This window comes from Sceloporus undulatus, chromosome 1 (genome assembly GCF_019175285.1).
Source record: "Sceloporus undulatus isolate JIND9_A2432 ecotype Alabama chromosome 1, SceUnd_v1.1, whole genome shotgun sequence".
NCBI lineage: Eukaryota > Metazoa > Chordata > Lepidosauria > Squamata > Phrynosomatidae > Sceloporus > Sceloporus undulatus.
The window spans coordinates 71,554,759-71,574,680 of record NC_056522.1 but is presented as its reverse complement, the minus strand read 5'-3'; the positions used below and the strand labels follow the sequence as shown (position 1 = coordinate 71,574,680).

The following is a 19,922-nucleotide window of genomic DNA, read 5'->3' as shown; positions in this document are numbered from 1 at the left end:
TTGTGGGATTTGCAGTTTTAAGGAGGGGTATTTAGAATTCTCAGGCAACTTATCTGCCTGAGAATTCTAAATACTCCTCCTTAAAACTGCCAATCCCAGAATGCAACAGGAGGCAGCTAGAGGAGTCAAAGTGGAATAGTAGCACTTTAAGAGTATAGTGTGATAAACAACTAAGCCTGCTCTGCGTATGATATTTTTTGCACACATGTTGAACAAATTGGGTGACAGAATGCATCCTTGACTTACTCCTTTGCTGACTGGTAACCATTCTGTTTCTCCTTATTTGGAGAAATATGTATATTGCACATATATAGGGCAAGTTTTAATTTTGGAAGGAGAGAGAGATACAACTCAGTTATTTGATGTTGCCCATCTCATACATTAGAAATGAACTGTTTATTTTTTAATTACTATCTTATTTTAAGAACAGCAAATGCAAAACACACTACACAAACAGACAAAAACATCCATAGGTCCGCTCCATGAACTCAATCTAGAATGAGATGAAATTAAGTGTGGGGCAAGGGGAGATTTAGCGGTAGGAGGGTAGAATTACAATATAAGGGAAGGCAGGATTGATGCTTAATACCTATCCTGCCTTCCATCCACCCTGCTTACCCAAAAGAACTGAGGGTCAGTCCAATCGTACCACAGACCCTGTCTCTGCTCCTGTGCAATGCCAGGTCAATCAAGAATAAGACCCACATTATTTACGATCTTTTGGATGATAAGAACTGCGACCTGGCTTGCATTACTGAGACCTGGCTGGGGGCTGAGAGTACTGCAGTGTGGGCACAGGCTCTCCCAGCCGGGTACGCTGTCGAAGAGCAGACCAGGTTATGTGGGCGGGGGGGAGGTGTTGCCTTAGTCCATAAAAATACTCTTACCCTAACCAGGAACCCCATCCAGAAAACAGACTTCATCGAATGTATTTACCTGACCCTGAAGGCTAGGGACAGTCTGGGGATTCTGTTGGTCTATCGTCCATCCCATGCGCTAACAGACTCCCTAGCCGAGCTGACACAGCTGTCTCGGAACTGGTGTTGGAGTCTCCCAGACTTCTGGTTCTGGGGGTTCTCAACATCCCTTTCGAGGCCGGCTCACAAGATCTGACAGGTGCGGCTCGGGAGTTCATGGCTTCCATGATGGCTATGGGCCTGTCCCAATTAGTCTCGGGACCAACGCATTGCGCAGGTAATACACTCGATGTCGTCTTTAGTATGGATTGGGACAATCCGTGGGCAGAGGTTTGTAGTACCTCTGCCCTATCATGGACGGATCATTTCCTGGTTGAGGTCCGACTTAAGGCATCTACCCAAATCCCCCCCCGGGGGTGGAGGACCTATTAGAATGGTCCACCCTCGAAGGCTGATGGAACCCAAAAGGTTCCAAAATGCCTTAGAGGGGCTTATGGTTGGATCTGACGGCGATTCTGTTGATGCCCTGACTAACATCTGGGATAATGATCTCTCCAGGGCTGTACACAGCATCGCTCCTAAGCGTCCTTTCCGGCCCGCTTCTAACAGAAAACCCTGGCACACGGAAGATCTCAGGGAAATGAAGCGGGCCGCGCAACGACTACAGCGCAGCTGGCGGAGACACCGGTGCTTGTCCGATAAGACACTCCATCAGGCTCTTTTGAAGTCTTATGGAATGGCAATAGGTGCAGCAAAAAATTCTTTCTATGCTGCACGTATTGCATCTGCGGAGTCGCGTCTAGCAGAGCTGTTCAGGGTGGTCAGGGAGCTAACTCAGCTCTCCCCCGCCCTGAACCCTATTTTAGAACCAACTAAGGCCTGCTGTGACGACTTTAACAACTTTCAAAAATTACTAAATATTACTAAATTACTTACTTGCTTGTTTTCTAACACAGAGCACACTTTTCAGTTTAGGGGGTATACGCTACAGAAACCTATTTAGAGAGCTATTTGGTACTTACTGATCATGTCTAGTATCTTGTACACTTCTGTCCATGCGCAGTTTATCACTCTCCACTTGATTAAATTTATTACGAGCATATGGGTCTTGACCAGCTTTGACCATGGTAACTCCAATATAAGCTTCCTGGTCAAACTCCTGCCACCTAACCTTTCCTGAGAAAAAGAAATACAGCTGTTAAAAGATTTAAACACAAAAATACTGTTTCATACAATAATCACTTTACAGAAAGTATAGCAAAGCTTCCAAATCCTAAAAAGTAAAAAATAAATAAAAATCCTTCCAATTCACTCAAGTGGCATCCTGTCACACAGTGAGTATCTTGAGCTCGGCATAGAATTTCCACCCTTGAGTCAACCTGCCCTATGAGTTTTATTCTAATGTTCTCAGCCCACACTGAGCAGCTGGTGCACAGATCTAAAACATAATATATTTGCTTGTGATAAACAAAGAAGGATAAGCTATTATTGAATTTAATGTGATTCAGTTTGTAAACTAATAGAGCTGCTGCAGTGAAGCTCAATTAGGATCAGCAACATGGCATACAGTATTGGGGGGGGAGGGGGTTAACTCTTCCACCACCTTAGTTCTAATGAGGTCACATACTCCTCAGCTGCTTTTTATACTAGAGCAGGAATGGGAATCGTGTGGCCCTCCAAATGTTTTGGGGCTATAAGTCCTAGCAGCCCGCATAGTGGTGACTGTTGAGAGTTGCAATCCAACAACCTGTGGAGGGCCACTTGATTCTGACCCCCTGCATCAGAGCCAACTGCAATCTTCCCCACAGCAATACACTGGAAGAGATTTTCAATAGCACTGTGGTGGGAGTGGGTGGCTCTCTCCTTGTGACAGTTCCAATCCAGAGGCGAGCTGCTGGTTTTATTTTACACATATCAGTAACTTGAAATGCATAAATACATCTGCCTTAACACCCATTTTAGTACCTTATAGAACACTCTATATATGCCATAGCATCTTTGCCTAATGCTGATATATCCACAAACCACTGAACATGAAATACTTTGATTTAAATCCATCTGACCCTTGGTGGGGCTTAATCTGCTTAAATTCATCTACTCTAGCCTTACAAGTTAATGAACTGAAGCAAGTGGAGCAAAGCATTCTGATAAGAACTATGCCAGATCTATTGCTCATTTGAGCTTGAGAATGCATTCTCATCAAAAATGAATCAACACGAATGGATATAAAGCATGAGTAAGGTTAAACTGTTTAATATTTAATTTTAGCTCAAATGTATCTGAACTACTGAATTAAAAAGGACTTCTTCCACATTTGAGGGTGAACTGAACCTCAGCTATACACTTATGATTGTTAAAGAAACATATTTTTCATTTTCATTCTAACAAACCTCTAGATCACCTTGGACTCTGAATTATGCTAGCACTAAAATTCTATCAGACTAAAAGAGAGCAGTATGAAATTACGTCCCAGATTCTTAAACCATTTATAAGCTATTAATTTCAGTGTTTTACCCCATTTTCCCTCCTAATTAGAAACCCAAAGAAGCTAGAGTAAAATAAGTAAATAAAAGAATAAATAAATTCACATCACAAATGTAAGAATGTCACAACACAATTCACTATCTAAAAGAAGGAAAAGACCTGTTCAATTAAATAATATAAACTCCTAACATTAAATGTTTGAGATGGACAATGTTTGAAAGTCTTGCTGCCAATATACTTTTCCCAGCAGAGGGAAATTTTACTTACACTCCCCATTATATACATATGAAATTTCATCAAGGGATTTAATTAATTTTTTAGAATTATATTGTTAAATATCTGGAATAATGTGAATAAAAATGATCTGAAACAACAGGCATTAATATAAATTTTTAAACACAGAGGGCATGAACTGATATTACAGGATCTAACTGGAAGACTAACAAACCAACAAGGCATCCAACAATCAGATAAAACAGTTTATTAGAGGAAAATGGCAAAAAAGTGTTACACAAAACTGAATAAAATGGTCAGATATCAATACACCCTGACTGGATCACACTGGAAAAAAATCTCCATTTTGCCTAAATTTCTTTGACTCCTTGCCTTATCATTTTCACTCAAAAAACACAGGTAAAATTTAAAATATATCTTTTAAATTTAATTTGGGATTTTACAAACTGATGCCAAGGAGGCTGTGGTAGTACTGAACTGGTGTCTGGATACACTAAAGGATGAGGGTGAACTGACTGAGCCTTAATCCAAACAAGATGGAAGTACTGCTGGTCAGTAGGAAAACCAACCTGGGATTGGGATCGCAATCTGTTCTGGATATTTTTATTTATTTAAAACTCCTATGGCTCCCATCTTTCACACTGAAAGGCCAGTGAGGAATACTATAACAACAATTAAAATACCCAAAACATCATTTTTTGTTCACACCACACCATTGAACTTCACTGTAGCCTTAAGAACATCCATATATTTGATTTTTTCAACTCTTAAAAACTCTCATTATTCATTTGTTATTAACTCACAGTATCAATCATGTGTTTTGGGAAATAGATGGGCTTTACCTAAAATTAAATGTACATATTTAATCTCAGTTACTGTTTCAGAGCTTCCTGTAAGAATGTTTCATTTAGCATACAGTAGTCACTTTATGTAAACTCTCCATTTTGATAACATAGAATTTGAATTTGGAGTTCATTATACATTTGTACAAATAGGAAGTCAACAACAGTGAGAATGTAACTGTAGTTTTAATTCAACAGGGAGCTACATCCAGTGACACTATTTCAAGCACAAGGCACCAGGTTCACTGTGCCTAGGGATACTCAAAACCTTTGATTTACCCTTGAATACAGGTTGGTAGATTTTGAAATAGAATTTGGGTCAGTTCTTGATAGTCACTTTCTTATGTCAGCAAGGTAGCAGTATAAACACCTGAGAGAAAAGAAGCATATTTGCCAGCATGATCTTCAATGTGGAGGGAGGGTCTCATGCAAGAGGCACTCTTGTCTACACAAGGTGGTCCTGCCAATCACCTTCTGTCACTGCAGTCCATGCACCATATTTCATGCCTTTCTGAAGGATGTAGTTCAGGGTGGGGTAGGCAGCAGGAATCTCCTACTGCTTGTGCAGAGTTCTTTTTATGTATTTCTAGAGCAAAACCATATTCCTCTCTCTATTCATTCCAGACACTCAAAATAGATCTTGCAACACACCTCCTCCCTGTGTTTTGTCATTAGGATCCCAATGTTCTCACAGCCTTGAGTGTTCTGTAAGTCATTTTCTAGTAATCATATCTGATAGTTGCAAGAATCAGGTACTTTTGCATACTTATCAAATTACTAGCATGGAATTTTTGGAATATCATTTATATCAGCTTCAATGTTTGTTGTTGTTGTTGTTGTTGTTGTTTGGTAGAGCTCTTTAGGAAAACTATGATACATGACTCTTCCTCCTGCTAACTTGGTCAGTTTGGCACTCAGATTGGGCTCCCAAGGCTTCAAACTGTATGCAATCTGCCAGGCTTTTGGCATGATCAAAAATTCTGGAAATCACACTGTTATAATCTGGCTTTATCTTTAAAGACCACAAACAAGTGGTAAAGTATGTAGACTTTTGCAAAGCCATTAACTTCTAAAGAGTAAATACTCTTCCTTTCAAAACTCTAAACAACATTTTTGATGATCTCATTGCTGTTAATAAAACATGAAGATTATAGTTCACTACATTAAGCAGTGTCAGCTCACGCAGGATATAAAAACCTGAACTTACCTCCTGACACTTAACTTAAAAAGATTAATATCCAGCTTTGTGAATCAATTCATCGCAGCCCATATGTATTAGTAAAGTCTTTAAACTGTGTTCACAATTTATGACCATACACTTTTTAAACTGAAGCATTGCAGTTCACCTTTTAATTAAGTACTAATTAACATACTTTTTTACTTTTTAATTCAGAATGAACAAGCAATAACATACAATTATCCAGAAAGAATAAATTGACGAGAGAGAGCACATTTTATATTAGTGTGCTGTTTCTACTGGGAGGGGGGATGTATATTCATTCCATATGTACATAAATTATGCTACACACACACACACACACACACACTTAATATACAGCCTGCTTAACTATAATAAAGATAAGCTGGGCTGACAATCCTCATTTTAAAAAATTAGATAATTTTTTTGACGAACTTTTTTTTCCAGGCCACTTCTTAATGGCTGATATATTTCAGCCTCAAAGAGAATATTCAGAACGTGAAGTCGAAGGCTTTCATGGCCGGCATCCATAGTTTTTTGTGGATTTTTCAGGCTATGTGGCCATGTTCTAGAGAGAATGCTTGTCTGGAAAGGAGTTGGGTATATATATTGTGTGACCTGGAAAGGAGTGATTTGCATGTGTATTGTTCTGTTGCTTCTTGATAGTACTCATTGTCTGCTGGGAGATTTCTCATTTGCATTTGTTGAGTCTTTATCTTGCTATTTTTCAGGACTGGTAGCCAAACCTTGTTTACTTTAAGAGTTTCCTCTTTCCTGTTGAAATTGTCCAGGTGTTTGTGGATTTCAATGGCTTCCCTGTGCATCCTGACGATACCAACAGGAACTCTTCTAGAACATGGCCACATAGCCTGAAAAACCCACAAAAATATTCAGAATAATCCTCTCACCCAGTTTGCTGTCTAGAAACAGCATAAGGGGTTTTATACACAGCTGTGGAACCAGTCTTGTATTGTTCCATCATCATCATCGTATTAGTTGGCTTGGATCTTAGATTTTACTCCTAGGTCTCCTAGCTTATCTTACTGCTTCCTTCATGTACCAGTGTGAACTCACAATACAGTTCATCCTTTCTCAACCTGGTGCCCTCCAAGATGTATTGGACTACAATCACATTGCCCCCATTAACATGATGGTTGAGGATGACAACAGTTGTATCTCAATACATTTGCAAGATACAAATGGCTTGGGCCCAGGGTACTTAGAGGACCGCCTCTCCCCATATAATCCGTCCCGCACTCTCAGATTGGTCGGGAAGCATTTGGTGAGGGTTCTGAAGACAAGATACTTCTCGTCTTCACATAGGGCATTTTCTACCTTGGCCCCGCAGATCTGGAACTCACTTCCTGACGAGCTCCGCTCCATCACCTCCCTTGATCTGTTTAGGAAGAAACTATGACCTTTCTTTTCCGACAAGCTTTCCCCCCATGTGTCCTGATGTTATGTTGTTCTCCCTCTGATATACAATTGGGTGATCCAGCTAGTTTGTTTTTCCAGGTTTTAATATTTGTAAACTTTTTTATATAATTTTAATTGATGATATGTGTTATTGGTTTGTTTTATTGTCTCACATTTTTGTTTTGTGTTGTACACCGCTTTGATCAAATTTGGAAAAGCGGTTTATAAATAATAATAATAATAATAATAATAATAATAATAATAATAATAATTATTATTATTATTATACTGATTCGAGAAAAATCTGAGACAATCTCATTTAGTATTATCTAATATGAAATTTCTGAGGGGGGAAAATTGAAATAATCCACACTCTCAAACAGATGGAGAATTCTACCTTCACCTCTACTAGAAAACACAAAGCAAAATACTCTTCTCTATTTTGCCATCCTCTAATAAGGAGGAGAATTTGTGCGGGGTGTGCATTTTTGTAAAGTTCTAAATCAGGATCCTAATAGTAGTATAACTTACAAGTTATTCTCCCTTTATTATTTTAGAGTGCAAACTTTTTACTTTTTGTACTGCCACGCCCACAAAAAATGTGTACTGGCAGAGTTTGTCACAATTAGTTCAGAATCATTCTGGGCCCCAATATCTGATCAGTAATGCATCTAATCATCCAGAGATTGCTCCTGGCAATGAAGACAAGCATAGTCCAGTCAATCACAACATCCAGGAAAAATCCCATTTCATTATGCAGCTGTGCTTATTCTGAAATATCATGTGAAATATACTGTAGTTGATGGGATGTTTTAAAATATCTCTGACCCTTTAGGAAAGTCTGCTATTTCAAGTCTCTCTTCTCCATCAAACAAAGACTAGAGATGTTTTAAAAGAAAGATTCTGAGGTCTTTGGGCTCATAAATTTCACTGTGAAGAAGGCACTAGCCAAGATTCAAAGACCTACTTCAGAATCTGCAAGGAAACAAATCAAGACTTTCTTCCCCTCCCAGCAGAGCACTTTGTGACACCAAAACTTTGAGTCCAAACTTTGAGAGATAGGTGGGATATCAATAAATAATCCAGTAGGTTTCCATGGCCAAGCGGGGAATCTAACCCTGATCTCCAGAGTTTTTCTATCCTTGGTGCCATTGCAAGTTTAGTCATTTTCACTGCCCATTGAATATGTTACTATTCAAATAACAAACACTGTTTCGGTGCACAAGATAGAGCCTTGTAAGTCGCTACCCCTTGGCTCTGGAACTTCCTCCCCATGAAGGGTAGTGCTGTCCTTCTACCAGCAGGTGGAGATTAATTTAGCCAAACTTTTATAATTGAAGGCTTTTATGGAAAGTGTGTGTGAGAGGATGCTATATTATTGTAATGTATTAATTGGTGTATATCCTTTTAAAGTATATATTTTTAATTGTGTTAATGTTGTTGATAGTTTAATTCTATTTTAATGTCAACTTTTTGTATAGTTTTAACTATATTGCAATCATTTTAATTTGTAAGCTGCCTTGAGTTTAAATCTTGGACAAAACATGGGGTGTGGTGGTGTGGTGTGGTGATAGTAGTAGTAGTAATAATAGTAATAATAATAATAATAATAATACCTGGAGGTAGGGTCTCCATGCTTTGTGACTTCTCATCTCCATTATTATTGCGTTGATCTTTTTTGTTTAATGAAATACTATTTGGGTCCTCCTGGGGGAAAAAGAAACCAACATTAAATCCATCATTAAATTATCATTAAATCCATACTTTTAAAGGGTTCTTTGACAAGGGGAAAATGGCTCTCTTTCATTTTTGGAATCACATGATTATAATACAAACTGAAATGATAATCTCAAGCAACAATTACTGAACAATAGAGCATATATTCACTCATGTGAACTATCTGCTGGAATGCAAGTGATACATTTTTCCATTTGTATCCAGCAGATTTGCCAAGAAGATCCTAAAAAGTTATTGTAAAGGTGTTTTGTCATTAATTAGAAAACTATGAAAAAGCCTAAAAAATATTGCATTTTACAGGTGTATAGACTGGGCAATCAAGACCTAAATTGACAAAACAAACTACAAACATTGGGGGCTGTTCCCTATATGGAGTAAGTCATTTCCCATCCCCCCCCCATCAAATTCTGAATTTGAACTGTTCTGTAATGATGTTCTTTCTATGAAGCATGGAAGTTGGTCAACATTGCTTGTTAACTTTCTTAATCACACATCTGTTATTTGTTCTGTTTTCTATGGAAACCAGAAAATTCTGAGTCACCCCTCCCTTCCAGTAAGAAAGAAATAAGTAAACAATTTTACTATTTGAGTAATTCTAAGATGCAGGGTTTGTAACATGAGCTGGTTGTTTTCTGTATCATAACATTTTGATTTTCCACAGAAGAGATGAGAGAACAAGTTTTTGGAAAACTTGCAGTATTACAATGTTGACATCTAAATCCTTTTGTGTTTTCTCTCACTATCAGAGAGAACCTATAAATTGCCCTTCAGATCTCTGGTACACAGTGATGAAAAAAATTATGGAAATCCTAATGTGTCTTGATGCATGTGAGGGAATGAGCCTTCTCCTTATTTGTGACAGATCCCTTTCAGATGGGTGCCAATTGCCCTTCAGCCAAGGGGACACAGCACAATGTGAATGTTGATGTTTATCCCACTCATGCATAAGAACCTCTTTCATACTGAGTGCTTGAACATGGTTCAAATTCATAGATTTATCGCTTCATACATTTTAAAGTATTTGACATTTCTCCCCTCTAGTATAAGTGTATTGTACCACTTGTATATAGAAACTACCAGCATATTAAAGCTAATCTTTGTAAATCTTTTGTTTTGAAAACCAGTATCAGTTCAAGTTATTTTCAGAAAATTAACATAAAGAATTATATATCTTTTAAAAAATCAAATATTTTTGGTCCATGGACTTGGCTAGCCTGATCTTCTTTTCATATATGAACTTTAACTCATGCCTTAATGTTTTAATCTGTGGTTATAATCACTTTCCACAATTATAAAGTTTGGCTCAATTCTGCTGAGCCTCAAGAGAATAAAGTTTCTAAAATAAACCTATGTGTAAGACACAGAATTTGAGAAAGTGAAAGATGCTTTCACATTTTGATGGCTCCAAACTTGAATTTTTGTTCTAACATATTGTTTTTGGGTGTACACTTAAATTCATTATGTACCATGAGTTAAATCAACCTGAGTAAATCAAAAGTCATAAAAGTTCATTTTCACCCAAGTAAAGGAAACATCATTTCCCCCCAAAAGTTAGATTATAATATAATTGGAACACAAGAAGCTACCTTAGACCAAGTTAGATTATTAGTTCCAATTTTTTTACACTGACTGACAACAGCTACACATTTCACACAGAAATCCTCTCTGGCCTTTTCTAAATATGTCAAGAATTGAACCTGGGACTTTCTGGATTCATATGTTCTCCACTAACTATGCTTTATGTCCAATGGAGGAAGGAACAGGAAATAAAACTACATTTCTTTTATAATAATAGCCTTGCAATTCTGTGCTCCAACATTTGCAACAAAATACTTTAATCAAAAGATACAATGATGGGGCATAAATTTTGACAAAGAAGTAACAAGCTTTTGTATTTTTTTTAAAAAAAGAGGCTTTCTTTCTGAAAGCATAACATGGATCAAAACTGAATATAGTTGAGACTCAGTCACTACACAGATATGAGCATAAAGATGAAATGATCTGTTATCATAGTAAGTTGTTAATTTACATTTTGTTAATGTACATCTCATTTATAAAACAAAAGTGAGCATGGTGTAGTGATCTGAATGTTGGACTAGGATTTTGAGAGACCAAGTTCAAGTCGTCACTTGGCCATGAAAGCCTACTGGGCCACCTTGTGCAAGGCACATTCTGTCAACCTTGGAGGAAGACAATGAGAAACGTCCTCTGAATAAAACTTGTCAAGTACAGTGGTACCTTGGGATACGAAATACCCAGGTTACGAAATTTCCGGGATACGAAAAAATCCCATAGGAAATAATTGTTCCGGGTTACGAATGTTTTTTCGGGTTACGAAAAAAATTTTGGTGCTTTTTTCGGCTTTTTCGCACGGAATAGCGGCTTTTCCCCATTAGCGCCTATGGCATTTCGGCTTACGAAGGCTTTTCGGGTTACGAAAGCGGCCGCGGAACGAATTAATTTCGTAACCCGAGGAAGCACTGTAAACCAAAAGATAGGGTTATCACAAGTCAGAGTAAACTTGAAAGTGCATGAGAATCATCCTATTTATTTCATTAATTTTAACCATATTTTCTTTTGAGCCAACTCCACAAGTCATTGTGTGTGTGTGTGTGTGTGTGTGTGTGTGTGTTTGTGCCTTTGAGTTGCCAGTCAACTTATATGGTCTCTAATTCAAGTACTAGAGCTGACCCTGTTTAGCTTCCTGGATCAGAAGGGATCAAGTGGCTTTAGGGTATAAAGGCCTTTTTAGGGTATTTAGGCATTTTATAAATTAGAGGAAACTAGGAAATTTACAAGCCAGATTGATGACAATGGTTTCATTCATGAATTGAATGACACAAGAGTTTGGCACTGATAGCATTCTAGAACCCTTAAATCTGACACCTGCTGATCAGTCAGGAACTTGCATAGAAATTGCCTGAGATATCAACAACCTATGCGTAAATATCAACTTTGGATAAAATCAGGTCATCAGTGTAAGTTCAAGCCTACCACCGAACTACAGAAAATCAAAGTACTTGTTTGGTAGGTAACTTAGGTAAGTTGATAGACTGGGTTCAAAATCTTACTGTGGTATTCATTTTGAAGGCCTTAGCTAACACACCAATTTTGGGAAATCTGTGGTAACCTGTTTAGAAGATTAAAAAAAAATCCACAGATCACCAAATTTGGGGTGGGCACTCATGGGAACCATGCTTTATCAATCCCTGGTGTAGACACATATTGTCTATATGTAGCTAGTATGCCCAGGTTTTTTTTTTAATTGCTGTTATTTCCCATGAGACACACAAGTGGAAAAGGGAAGAATAAAACTAAGTAGAGACTGCTCTTCTACCATGATCACAATGGATTGGAAGCAAGACACTCAAGGACACCATATAACAATTTTCAAGGTCATGAAATAGAAAAGGAAAACTTTTTAAAAAGAAAACAGACACTGACTTAAGAACGCGCTAAAGCAATTAGTGCTCTAGATCTAGGAACAACTTTGAAATGTTCAAAAGGCTAACAGAAGCAAACGGTTTCTCAAGAATAGTCCTTAGTAAACAAAGCAGAGAAGCCAATTTCTGCAAATTCAAGCCTGAAGCAGAAATATAACGGAAGTTGTAAGTGGTTAGATTAACTGACAAAGACAGCATGACGCACAAGCCTTGCAAATTAGAATAATCCTTCTCATGCAATCTTGTACAGCAAATATATTTACGTCAGCCAATGTACATAATGGTTGATGTAACGTGTCAAATGCTTTATTCCAAGACTATTCGGTTCTTCAGGATTGAAGTTATGATTTTCAGTTAGAGATGAAAAAATTGCCTGCAAATTTTCTTTCACTTTCTATGTAGTACAGTAAGTGACTAAGCTAGTAAATACTTTTTATTTCAAATCAGAAGACAGTTTATTCTACTGTCTTGTCATAGTGCATTCAGTCTTGTCATAGTGCATTCAAAGGCAAGAAAGCTATCAGTTTAGTGGCAGATTAGTTTATTATGCCACTTTATCACAATACAAAGTGCTGAAATTAACATGACACACAGTATCCTAAATCAAGCTAGAATATTTACTATTTCCTAATTACTGTCAACCATCTGTACCCATGGATTTTTTTATTCACGGATTCAAGCATCCATGGCTTGAAAATATTCAAAAAATATATACATTCCAAAAGACCGATCTTTATTTGCTATTTTATATAAGGGACAACATTTTACTATGCCACTGTATTTAATGGGACTGGAGCAACCATGGATTTTGGTATCCATGGGGGGGGGGGGGTTTCCTGGAACCAAACCTCACCAGATATCAAGGGCCCACTGTATGTCCTATTTCCTAATTGTTCCAGAATTAAAACATCTGGGATTGGAAGGAAAACCAAGGCACACACTTACTCATAATGATAGTATTTCAGGTTGCTTGTGGTATGTGGTTGCAATGTGGAATATCAAGATGGCCTCCAAACAATATTGTTATGATAAGAACTATTGGCGGCAGCTTCTGCATAGTTCCTAGTAACCAGCCTCTTTTCCTCAAACTACTAGGGGGAGAAATAGATTGCTCTGTGCTTTGTTTCCATTTTGCATGCTAAGGAAGGTAGACTACATTCATAGTCTAGTAAAGAAGAAAATGAGCTGCCAATGGAAAAAAAATCACTCTATTCTTGTCCTATCAGCTTGTATGAATGTGCCTGAAGAAGACAGAAGAGGGAATGACAACAAAATGGGAGAGACCACAAAGTGGGCTGCAGGGGGAAGGACAGGAGGTGGTGGATTGGGGTGGGTGTATGGACAGAAGGGAAGCGTTCAAATGGAGGTAGGAAAGTATGTGAAAGAGGGAGAATGTTATAGTACAAAGAAGGCAACAGAAAGAAAGGAAAGGGGTATCCTACCAAATTTTGGTTTTCCACACCAACAGCAGACAGCGCACTCATAACTTTCCATTAAAGAAATGAAGACCTTGATGTGCTCTCTCTCGCGCTCTCTCTGTATTCCTCATTCATGATAAATACCATTATTTTAATCAAATGTGTGCAATACTATTGTCAAATCATAAGTAAATAACAGTCAGTATTGAAACTGATAGTTGCAACTAATATTGTTAATGTAACACGATTACAGGAAATATCTGTCCAAAAGATTCCCTTTCTTTAAAAGAAAGCATTCCCTTGAAGGAATAAAAGACCATTTTGATTCAACAGTGATTGAAAACTAAAAGTCTTCCCTAGAATGAATTTCACTGAGCTTTTCTTCCAGCAGAAGCTGCTAGCAATCAGTTTGAAGGTATCATGTTTTGGGAGAATGAGAGCATAACTATAGCCTTTATTGTGCTAAATTCAGGAGTGAAAAGACTCATACAGTCTGCCCTCCTTATAGGCGTGCTTGCCTTCTGTGGCTTTGAGCTTACGTGGAAGGCAAGCCCCGGGAGAAATAATAGAGCACGTACCCACGCCACACACTCTGTGCGCCGCCGCAGGCATGTGCCCCAGTATTTTCTATGGGGCTTGAGCATATGCTCTTTTCCCCATACACGGAGGGTGTGTGTGTCTGGAATAGACCCCCCACATATGGGGAGGAGAGACTGTATTTGTTAATTCCCAAATGGTATTGGGGGCATCTGGGAGACTATGGGCCAATTTTTCTACTTTTAAAGCTTAAAAATGATTGTTTCATTATTGTTGAAATAATAACAGGTTAATAGTGGTGCATTTCTTAAACCAAAACTAACAGAGCACACCAATGTGTTAGGATTTTAAAAACACCTTGTAAATAGTGTGTGTTTTGGTGTGTGTGTAATTTTTTCAGCAGAGTATAGCTTGCATACATGCGCAGATAGTCAATTATTATTTAAATATATCTTTTTAAGTATAACATAAAGTTTGCATATGGAAAACTTTCCACAGTCCAAAAAGCCAAAGAATAAAATTGTTGAGCAGCTCAAACACTAACATACAGTAAAAGTGCTCTGTATACCACACCCTGCATTATTTTGGGGTACAAATAATTTGTTATATTTTGTTATAATGGCATGAACCTGGAAAGGGCATGATGATCTTTAAGTGAACTTTTCATGAAAGGTCACAAGACTTGAGGGCATGCGTAAACTTGATGCCTGTAAATATTGCTGCTTCCCAACCCCCTGCCGTATGCATTTCCTCTTTAAGTTAAACAGGTTTGTCAGCCTAGTGTTAAGCCAATCTCTCTGCTAGACCCCCATTGTATTTTTCCAACACCCCATCCTATCCCAAACTCCCTGATGTTGCCCTGATCTTATCACTGCTTGATTAAATCAATGTCACTGCCATCACCCAGAAAATGTTCCTCTTGTAACTCTGAAGCTTAATGTAGCAAGATTTTCAACTGAGGGTTAAATACTCCATACACTATAATTGTTTGCATCTAAAAAGAGAGTCATCACATATCTTTGGAATTATACAGACAGCTGGCTGGCTACTAAGGTTTGCATGACTGAATTTTTCCAGACTGCTTGGAATGTGAATTATACTTTAAGATTGGCTTCTATAAAATAATGTAGTTCAAGCTGTTGCCATTGCTCTGTATAATGTCCAGTATTTTGCTTTTTAAAAAGAAACAATTTGTAATGAATTATAAAAATGGATAGCTCATGTAATTTTCAGGCACCAAACATCATGACATTTGCACATAGAAAAAGAGTAAGTAAAAAAAATTGCAACAAATCACCCACAAAAAAGATAATAGAATCCAAAAATACTATTCCCCACAATTTATGACTAAATAGTACATGGAATACCAAACATATACTGAACACACACATGAAACACTTAAAATAAGATACCAAACTAGTAGCAAACAGACACCAGCACTAATCTAGTAAAAGAAATGGGAGTGAAATACTAGTGAGGACATTGTGAATACAAAAGACAGAACAAGCAAGAGGAAACAACTCTAGTAGTCCAGTGTCTATGCAAGCATCAGTACACTAGCAACATTCAACACATCAAGTCTTTCTCTGCTTAGCTCTCTCCAAAATTACCAAGAAATTTTTGAATACATATGTATTCATTACCAGCAAAATAGATTACACTTGGAGGAAATGTGCAGAAATTATCTTGACTGGGTTAATTTATTTCTGTAATCATTCCAGAAAGCAAAAAGGAACAAATTCAAAGATCCCAGGAGATTTGTGATTCCTATGTTAATAGGATTTTTGTGATGACAGTAGGGGCTATACAGCATCTTTGAAGTTTCCCTTAAAACATTAGAAGAACAAGAGTAATCCAGCTATTGAACATTGACTGGAGTAAGATACATAAAATGCAAGATCATATGCTACTAATTAAGTGTGTGTGTGTGTGGGGGGGAGTATCCTGAACATCTGAGGAAACAGCAACCTTAACATCTAGCATAGAAAGGCAGATCAAAGCCCATCTGCACACATTTAAAAACTACTTTATCTTGCCCAACCTCACAACCTATGTGTGAGTCACAGAGAGCATGAAAAAGAACCTCTGTTGCAATATTACTTCACAAAGCAGAAGTTCATGGAGGGGAGAAAAGAAAAGATGAAATTGTAAGCTCAGCTTTCTTAAGACACTGGCATGATGGTTTTGCATTATAAGTTCTAAAGCTTATGCTATATATCTACAGTGCTGATATTTCAAAGACTACTTCTAATATTTGAAATAGTGCAACTGAATCCAAAAATCCCTGGAACTGTTATATCATGTGTGAATGTTTACATATGGAAGAGCAGGGGAGAAGAGCTCCCAGTTCTCCTATAAGGCCCTATCTGCATCCCGCATCCTCTGCCAAAATGTGTTCCACCATAATATCATGTGAGGCAGTACGAGAGAAAAGGGCAATGGCAACAATGGTGAAAATACCACCACCACCCTCCACGAAAGGCAGCCACCATTGGGCTGTTAGCCCTTCTGCAAACAGATTGGCTACTCTAGACCCAAGCCATTGTTGCCACATCACTATGCCATTACCTTTCTAGATTTTTAGAAAAGTCAGAATGTGTAGTATAATAATATACAACATATAGTAGAACAGAAGGGAATTTAAATCCATGGATGTTCAAGTCCTATTATATATATTCTCACCCTAAAATAGCCTTCTCGGTGTGTTTTCAAGTTCACATAGTTTCTTTTAATGAATATGAGCAGTCCCTTTGCAAATACTGAATTGTTTGAGTCCGTTCACCCCAACGACAGGTTTATATTAATGGAGCATAAATATGGAAAGTTTAAAAGTAGACAATTGCTACCAGAATACTATTCATTGCTCCAAAGGTTCCAAGAGATTTAACATCAGACATGTGTTTACATTTAGCCCAAAAAGAGAGGAATGAACGGGTATCTCAAACTTGCAGAAGTTCTTTTAAAATAATACAAACCAAATGGGACCCTCTAAAAAATCTCATTGATGAGCAAGCATCATATAATACTGGTTGACTAGAATCCGGGTGGCATGGAGCACCTTGAAAAATGGCACATACTATGACAAGGCAGTTTACAAATGCAATTCTATGTTTTTAGCAGTTAAATAGCAAAAGTCATATCACACACTTAAAAATTGGCTAAGTGGGTTTTCTTTAGAGCATTTCACTGAATTTTATTCAATAATGCATAAGGAAAGAAGCATTAAAATAATCAACTTTTGCCTTTCCCATTCCTCTCCTGAACAAGATGCCTCTACATAAGTTTGGATAACTGTCCGCTTCCAGCTCCAGGTATAGACACAGACTTCTCAATGTATAGTTGGCCCTTTGTAACCTGGATTTTTTAAAAAAAAATTCAAAAAAGCAAACCTTGATTTTGACATTTCATACAGAGGACACAATTTCACTATGTCACTATATATAATAGAACTTGAACATCCATGGATTTAAGTATCCACTGGAGGTTCTGGAACAAACCTCATCCTATTGTATGGGGAGCATACCGCAAAGAAAAGAGAAGGGAAAGATAAACTGCAAAACTGTTTTATATTTCCTTAATAACAGGATAAAACATATCCTGGGTGATATTTCAACGCCTACTTGAAATTGCTACTGAACTCTAATAACATCTATTATTGCTGAACTATACAGCACTATCATAGGGCTGTTCGACAGTGGAATGCACTCCCTCGGAGGGTGATAGATTCTCCTTCCTTGGAGGTCTTTAAACAGAGGCTGGATGGCCATCTGTCAGGGATGCTTTGATTTGGATTTCCTGCATGGCAGGGGGTTGGACTGGATGGCCCTAGTGGTCTCTTCCAACTCTATGATTCTATGATTCTATGATAGGCACAGTTCTATCCTAACTAGAAGGGAGGTGGGACAGAGTTAACTACTTAACATTCTTAATAACATACTTTCTTCTGAATCTTCTGTAACACTAGAATAGAATAGTGATAATGACCCAGAGATCTCACATACTGTTTTTTCACAGACAGTGGAGCCTGTCTAGCCCCTCCTATCACTGATCTGAAGAACTGTCTGGAATTGCCAGGACTGATTTAATTTAAATCACTTCTATGAAGGACTCAGTTTTAATGATTTAAATCACAGTTTAAATGTTTCAAACAGGAGTACAAAATGGTTTAACAGAACCTCAGTACATATCACAGATACAGGTTTCATTAGAAGGTAGGTAGTCCCTTAACATGAATGTCTAGTCGTAACCAACTGTAGGGGGCAGTGCACATCTCTGTTTCTAAGCCAAAGAGCCCGTGTTGTCCAAGGATTGCTCTGGTGGTCATGTGGCCAGCATTACTGCACCCAACATTTTTTACCTTCCCACTGAGAAGTGGTACCTATTTATCTACTTGCATTTGCATGCTTTCGAACTGCTAGGTTGGCAGACGCTGGAACAAGTGACAGGAGCTCACCCCATCATGCAGCACACGGGCCTCAAACTGCTAACCTTCTGATCTTCCAATCCTCAGAATTGGCGTCTTAACAACTAAGCCACCACATCCCCTTAGGTACATACTAAGAAATTTTGAATTGCTTTCAGATTTGTTTTTAGTTCATCAAAAAAGGTGATCATTTGCAATTGCACTTATACTATTCCTCCATAAAATAAAATAAATAATAAATAAATGCTCGTGTTTCTGCATCTCCTCACATTTCCTATTCAATGTCTTTCTCTATCTCTCCACACAGAGAGAAGGACCATGTGTTGGTGGGAGCTGGCAGTTACTTACTTCCAGTGTTCCATGGACTGGTACTCTATTTGTGCCCATTGGTTACAACTGTTTCTTTCTTTCCTGGAAACTCTAGGAACTGGCACTGGTCCATAAGCCAACACTCTGAGTAGCACTGAGATCCACCACCTGCAAAAAGGGAGTGATTGGGCTATCACCTGTCTCCATAAATTGCAGATTAAAAAATATCTTTGGCAGAGACTTTATTAACTATCTGTTTTAAGAAAAAAAAAATTAAAAATCTGTTTTAAATTGGGGAAATCTGATTTTTAAAAATACCTGATTTTTTAATTAAACCTGGGAGCTGCATGTAACACTTCTTACTTTGTATATACACAAACATATTCTGCATTGACACACAAGCTCTTTCAAACCTGACCTTTGCTTGTCAATTCTAGTATTTTTAGCTAAAGGCAAGTGATGAACCAGATAAATACCAAGCCCCACCATCAAAAATACAATTAAGAATCTGAAAGTGTAGTAAAACATTTTCTTTACACAACCAGTAGACAACACAAGAATATTCTATTGCCCCTAGAGTGAAGGCAGGTCTAAAATGTATTAAAATTTCCTCCCTTGCATATGCCCAAATCAGAAAGACAGAAAATTTAACCAAGCCAGTGGCTATTTCTTTTCTTCATTAGAAGCGTATGTATCTCAAAACTTTCTCACTTTTTAAAAGCTGACTCAGTCCTAGCTCAAATAATTTCCATCTGCTAAATGTGCTTCGATTCTTAATTAACACAAATATATTCAGAACAAAACACTGGTAAGGAAGCTGAAAATAAGGACCATAAAATGTTGACAGAACTTGGAAAGGTTGAAAAGCCTTTGTACCATAATTAAGCAACATACATTTCTGTAAATGTAAGCTACTAACAGCTAGGAAGCAAGGCCTGTCTTGCAGGGTTCTAGCCTTCTGAAC

General features: G+C 37.8%; 1 protein-coding gene across 2 annotated transcripts in view; it reads right to left on the bottom strand.

Annotated features, from left to right (window-relative positions):
* GALNT2 (polypeptide N-acetylgalactosaminyltransferase 2) overlaps window positions 1-19,922 on the bottom strand; it is a 94,749-nt gene that overhangs the window by 36,894 nt on the left and 37,933 nt on the right. Inside the window, exons 1-3 of one of the 2 annotated variants that reach the window (XM_042445153.1) lie at window positions 18,998-19,113; window positions 8,708-8,798; window positions 1,940-2,093 (exon numbers count right to left, since the gene is read on the bottom strand). In XM_042445153.1, the coding sequence (XP_042301087.1) occupies window positions 1,940-2,093; window positions 8,708-8,798; window positions 18,998-19,036 (284 nt within the window). In that variant the 5' untranslated portion in view covers window positions 19,037-19,113. Of the gene's footprint in view, window positions 1-1,939; window positions 2,094-8,707; window positions 8,799-18,997; window positions 19,114-19,922 lie in introns of those variants that run through there. The other variant, XM_042445144.1, reaches the window with a different exon arrangement.